The sequence below is a fragment of the Mastomys coucha genome, unplaced genomic scaffold (genome assembly GCF_008632895.1).
Source record: "Mastomys coucha isolate ucsf_1 unplaced genomic scaffold, UCSF_Mcou_1 pScaffold21, whole genome shotgun sequence".
NCBI classification, from domain to species: Eukaryota; Metazoa; Chordata; class Mammalia; order Rodentia; family Muridae; genus Mastomys; species Mastomys coucha.
Genome location: NW_022196904.1, coordinates 185,370,313 through 185,376,575, shown reverse-complemented (window position 1 = coordinate 185,376,575; position 6,263 = coordinate 185,370,313). Strand labels below are relative to the sequence as shown.

Below are 6,263 nucleotides of genomic sequence, written 5' to 3'. Positions count from 1 at the left end.
AGTGGGGACACAGCATTTGGGATATAAGTAAGTAAATGAATAAATTTAAAAGACTGTGTAAAGGTGAATGGGTAAGCCCAGAGTTCCTGTATTTCATTTGTTACAATATTATGCTTGAATATAATAAGCAAACACATTGTCAACGATGCAGAACTAATAGCATACTGTTTAATACAGGAAAGATAAGAATTAAACTACATGTCACACTGAAACCCATTATACTACCAACTCATTTTTACAAAGAGGCTGGTTCCAGAGTCAAAGGTAAGTAAGAACTGTCTTCTACTGAGCCCTAAAGTAAGTAAGAGCAGAAGACCAGCTGGTGAGATACAAACTGACACTTCCCGACTAGACAAATGGTTTTTTCAAACAGAATCAGCGTAATTCAAGTTAAAAATAAGATGTTAAAATACCTGATTTGTTGGCTGTTATATACTAAATAGGCTTTGATATTACTGCATTAGTAAGGTAATAATTTGGGGTCACAAAAGCTACAGCCAGTACTAGTCATGACAATAAATAGTGCTATACAGATGATTCTTTCCAATTATCATGCTTCTTGTATCTAGCTAAGAGGGAAGCTGAGTTCTAAATGAAGTCACACAGCTTTTCCTTAGAGGCATAAATGAGTACTGCTTTTTAGTAGTCGAGAGGGACCACAGCTAGGCTATCATTCTGGTTTCCCCTTCTTCTCCATATTAAAACAACAGTATGCTCTTGTACGTGACCTTTCTTTTTTGGAATTCACCTCACTGGTGGTTGGTTGTATGTGATAACATATTCATTAAACAGCCTCAATAACTAAATTATGGATCCAGCCGTAAGACTGCCTAGATCTCCCTCCATTATCTTGCAAACTAGTTTCAATTACACTTGTTTCCTCTAAGCTACTTCTTACCTCTGGTAGAGTAGAAATGTTATTGTTCTCTAAATTTAACTCCTCAAGTGCACTGCATTTTGCTAATGATCTGGGTATTGCTGACAATCTATTGTATCTCAGGCCAAGGCGATTTAAACTGGACAGGTTTCCTGTAAATACAAGAAAAAGGAATTTATTGTTCAGAAAATCTGATGAGCCTTTCACTGTCATACGCTATAGCCTAGATATTCATTAATTACTCTGAAGTACTATTTCAGCAGATATTTAAACCAAGGGGTTTTACTAGAAAAATAATGAAATAAACAACATTAAGTTAATTTTTAAACAAACTATTAGAAAGCTTTGGCATCACTTAACAAGTTAATCTTTAATTTATAGCACATGGTTTTGAGCATCTCACACAAATGCTACCATGACATCCAATGATATCTAAGCATATCCAATTTGAACACACATTAGACACTACTGAGCAAACACAAAGTGAAACATCTTATTCCCCAGCTATTTTCTAGTTTTATTGTCAAGACAATATAGGAAGCTACATATAAGCTACCTGAATGCATATAGTATCTATTATCATAAAATACCCATTATTTACTAAACAACACATATAAATTTGTTTTGATACTTAGAAGGCATCAGTAACAATTAAATCCAGTGTATTCCTTCATCATGACTGATTCATTTCTAACTACAAATCACACTGGCTGCTCTGACGTTTCTGAGTGAGTCAGGTCAAAACGGCAACTGTTGCCCTTCTCTCTGGATTAAACAGTTTCCCAATGTTAGAAATCACAGAAATGGATGCCTGTGTCATGTGTTAGTACTTGCACTTTCTCCAATCTACTGACATCCATTTCTTTCTTTTTGCTCTCATCATCATATGACCCATTTTTCTAGATGCAACATTACCATGATAATTAACACAGCTAACAGCACCAACCAAGCCTTGACACTGTTAGAGAGTAGTTACTATGCCCACAATCCTCACCAGTCAGTCTTCACATGCTGCTTCCCTTCTCAGTAAACAAACATAAGGTAGTTCTTACCCTTCACACAGTCATACCTTAAATCTGATCAACTAAACCCTGGCAAGTACCTCTGCCTTACCATTAGACTACAACTACTCTATAGGTACACTACTTACATTTTTTCCCTACAATCTTGTTGGGATGTTGGGCCAAGAATTTGTAGTTCTAATTAAGTAAGATTCCAAAGGTGTAAAATAGAATATAAAAGCAATAAAAACTACCACTTAGCAAAAATAAGCTGATCTTGCCTTGAAATAATTTCTAAATTAACTCAAGATGCTTCACTGGTATCTTTCTGATGGCACTCTGGTGAGACATATCCACTTTAAAGAGGGCTGGGGGGACAAGAAACAACAATAAAGAAAACAGGATTGACTACTTTCCAAAGCACCAGACAATTTAGAGATCAGAAATAAGAACAAGAATCAATCTTTACTATTGTTACTACCGCTCTATGATACTAAGATATTTTTAGTACTTAAAAACACTAGATTAGTGAAAGATAAAAGGATCAATTTTATGACTAAGTATGTTAAAGTTGTATACATTTCAATTGAAGATAGCACAATAGGAAAACCAAAGTATTTTATTTTATTTATAACATGTGCAGCATGAACACACAACATTTAGAAAAGTGGAAAACATACTTATAAACTCAGTAACCCTGAAGCATCAGAAACCCTGCTGGGGGTTTTCCTCTTCTAGCCTGTCAATGTAACTGGGTAATCAGATGGTAGGTAACACTGACAAACTAAGACTTATGAGACTAGTAAGTAAGCCTGAAGAATTATATTTCAAAGACAGACAATTCTTGAGTCTGGTACTACTAATTATTAGTTCAAATAGTTAAAAGCTATACACACTTTGATGTTTTCCTTTATTGTGTAATGTGTTGGTGTGTGCTGACATATGCAAATGAGTTCACAGGCACGCTTGTGCTTGGCTGTGTAGGCCAGAGGTTGATGTTTCATACTTTCCTCAATCATTCCCTACCATATATATATATATATATATATATATATATTTTTTTTTTTAAGATAGCTTCTTACTGACCCTGGAATCGGCTGACTTGACTGGCCAGCCAGCAAGCCCTGGGCATGTGCCCATCTCCACCTTCCCAGGGTACAGGCACTCTGCTGTACCTAGAACTGCTGCAGACACAATCAGGTCCTCACGGCTTTCACTGCAAGTGAAAATGGTACGACTTACAACCGTGTACACAGAAAAACTAAACTACCACTTCTTTTCCTAATACCAACTGAGGCATATCCTCAGGCTACTCTGATCTCTCGGTGAGTCAAGGTGTGATCACAGATGGCTACTCTATGCTCAGAACTAAATGTTCTCTTCTCACATAGACTATTTGATTACAACCTTTGATCCTAGAACAGACCAGTTCTAAAGCTTCATGATGCAGTTTACTGAAATTGCTTCTTTACATAGTGACCACACAGGACCACTAGACTCAAGTTTGAGGTTAAATCTGTGTACACATGTGTAAGTCTTACATTTCAATCTGTTTTCAAGAATGCAACATTCATAATAAAACATTTCAGATTAAACTGTTATGACTATTTTACTTAGTTGAGTCTTGTAAGTCAATCTGTTTTCCAGTCAGATATGTAGTGCCCTAAAAGTGAGGCCAAGGATAGGAGAAACCCTGTAGATAGTACACATTTACATATTTAACAGAGTAAAGTCATCTGAAAATTTTAGTCTCAATTTTAGCCTCAAAAATAGTTTCTTGATATCTAAAACTCAACTTTATACTTAAGACAACACAGTTTAGACAGGCCTCATAGTATGTCGGCAATACTATCCCTAATACTATGCCAATACTTCCTAGGATCAATGGGGTCACACCAATTATAAATGCTTATTTCTCTTTCTGTTCCCTTTTCAGATCCTCATAAATGCTACTATCAAAACACTAGTGCATAGCCAGACAAAGAAGAGCACAGCTGAATACTGCTGGAAGGTGTATTCTACCAGACCATGTGCCAAGGTGTGCTCAAGTGGCAGACTGAACTCTAAAAACTGTTATATATAAATATATACTAATATATACTTATATTATATACTTTCATGAATTGAAAATGATTCCTAACACTAGTTTTATCTTGTCCAAATCAGTCCTTTAAATTCTATATCCTTAAATTACTCCTCTCTTCTGTCTCTTTGCTAGTCTCCCTCATCACCTCAAAACAAAATTATTATAGTAACTGTTTTGAAGATTAATTTTTATTATGTAGTCTTATACCATAATAGTTGATATAAATCTTTTATTTCCATGTAACTGGGAAAAACTAAAGTACCACTTCTTTCCCTAATTCACACGTGTTCTCATTACTCAGCTCATTTGTAAAGCTCGTGGCTCTCCTCTGCTGACTCAGACGCTGCTATACAGAATGCCAAACATCACAGTCTACTCTTTCAAGACGTTTACTTCCACAAATGACCATTATGCTCAGAGTATGATAACGTCTGACCAAAATGCTTTGAATATTTATTTATAGAAGTAAAGGACAACTCCTAGCAGGAAAGATCAAAGCTGACCTTAAAAACCAGGTAGGAGAGTTATTATTACAAAGGAGCATCCTTGCCTGGTATAACAGAAGGAAATGAACAAAGAAGGAAATGTAAAAATATAGAGGAGGTGATCAGTGAGCAATCTCAACACAGAGCGGCTTGACACCATGCCTGAGAACCCAGAATCCTTTAGACCCCACCCACAATGGTAGAAGTTGTTCTAAAAGTTACCGTCTGACCTCTCTTGTGCAAGTGCCCATGTATGACATGAGCAGGCATGTGTATACACACACACACACACACACACACACACACACTGAATTAATGAATGAATGATAAAATTTATAAACTGTTAAATGAAATGTAGACATAAGATGCTTACATTGGAGTCTGAGCTAAGGCTTCAGGCAGCCATTCTATGACACTCAATGAAAACAGCTAAGCAGCACTTAGTTACTTCTCACAGCCGAAACCAAATACCTGATGTGAAGCAACTTAGAGGAGGACAGAGTGACTTTAGCTCACAGTTTGAAGGTAGGGAAGCTATGCAAAGGGAGCTATAGTAGCAGAGAGTAGCTGTGATCACAGGAGCACAGAAGTGCTTGCTTACATCTTGATAAACCAGAATTATGTCCCATATGTCCTATGACACATTTACTCTGCTAGGCCTTTTCTCTTAAAGGTTTCACAACTTTCCAAAACAGCACCACCAGATGGGGACCAAGTGTTCAAATCCATATGCCTGTAGTGACATTTTACATCCCAGTCACAACAAAACTCCATACACAGGTAATCAGTGTGGAGTTAAGCAGAAGGTACGTGAAGTAACATCACAAAGAAGAAACTCAAACTCCAGCCACTTCCTATCAACAAATCTTTCCTCAAGGTTGTCCTAGTTCATTTCTGTTGCTGTGACAGAATATCCTAAGAAATAGCAGCTAAGAGAGAAAAGGTTTAATTTAGCTCACTATTCCTGGGCAGTGAGAGCAGCAGAAATGTAGAACACTCTACCCACTCTCAGAAGCAGAGAGAGATGAAGTCCCTGTGTGCTCGCCTGCTTACCTGTGCTCAGACCAGTGTCTCTACTCACACAGTTTAAGACTCCCTGACAAGAAATGGTGTGCCCCAGCAGGCTTAAGTAAGACACTCCCTGAGGGTCACCCTGATCAGACACCACGGAGACTTCCCAGGTGATTCCAGGCTGTGTCCAGTTGAAAGTCAACAGTCGTCAAGGTCTTCAGTGTTCCAGGTCTCGCACTCCCTCAGTGCTCACTCGCAGCTGCTCTGCTCCCCAGAGTCCACTCTGCTGAGCTCATGGGCTACACTGAACACATTTCTTCATGGAGCTTCTCACCATCACCGCAGCTAGATCATACAAACTGGCACTTCATACACTTGGTGTTAAACTGCTAACTCTTTCATATATTGGGTTATTTCCTTCGAAAACTTAACGAAAGGCCTACAAATCTCTCTTCTTTGACTAACTCTCACTTTATAGAATAACAGAGGCCTATGAAAGTGAGACTTCTCAGGCCCTGGTCTTCAAACATGTATCAGATTTACCTGATCCATGTGAATATCATTCTCTACAAAATCCAAAGGGAAACATGCAGCTAAGCCACACAGAAGTGGTCATTTTTCTCACTTTCTGCACTCACCCTACTTAGTCATACTTTCAAAAATCACAAAACACACAAACAAACCTTATTCTCCAGATTACCATGGATACTAGTTCAGTATGTGTGGGAAGCCACGTCATAAGCACATCGCCATTACAAGATGGCGATGACATCTGGCTTGCCGTTGGCATAAAAACGCCTTGT

General features: G+C 37.9%; 1 protein-coding gene across 6 annotated transcripts in view; it reads right to left on the bottom strand.

The window, feature by feature from the left end:
- Window positions 1-6,263, bottom strand: part of Shoc2 (SHOC2 leucine rich repeat scaffold protein) — a 93,819-nt gene that overhangs the window by 15,806 nt on the left and 71,750 nt on the right. For all 6 annotated transcript variants that reach the window (XM_031390671.1, XM_031390672.1, XM_031390673.1 and 3 more), the window contains one exon: window positions 899-1,029. In XM_031390671.1, the coding sequence (XP_031246531.1) occupies window positions 899-1,029 (131 nt within the window). The remainder of the gene's footprint in view (window positions 1-898; window positions 1,030-6,263) is intronic.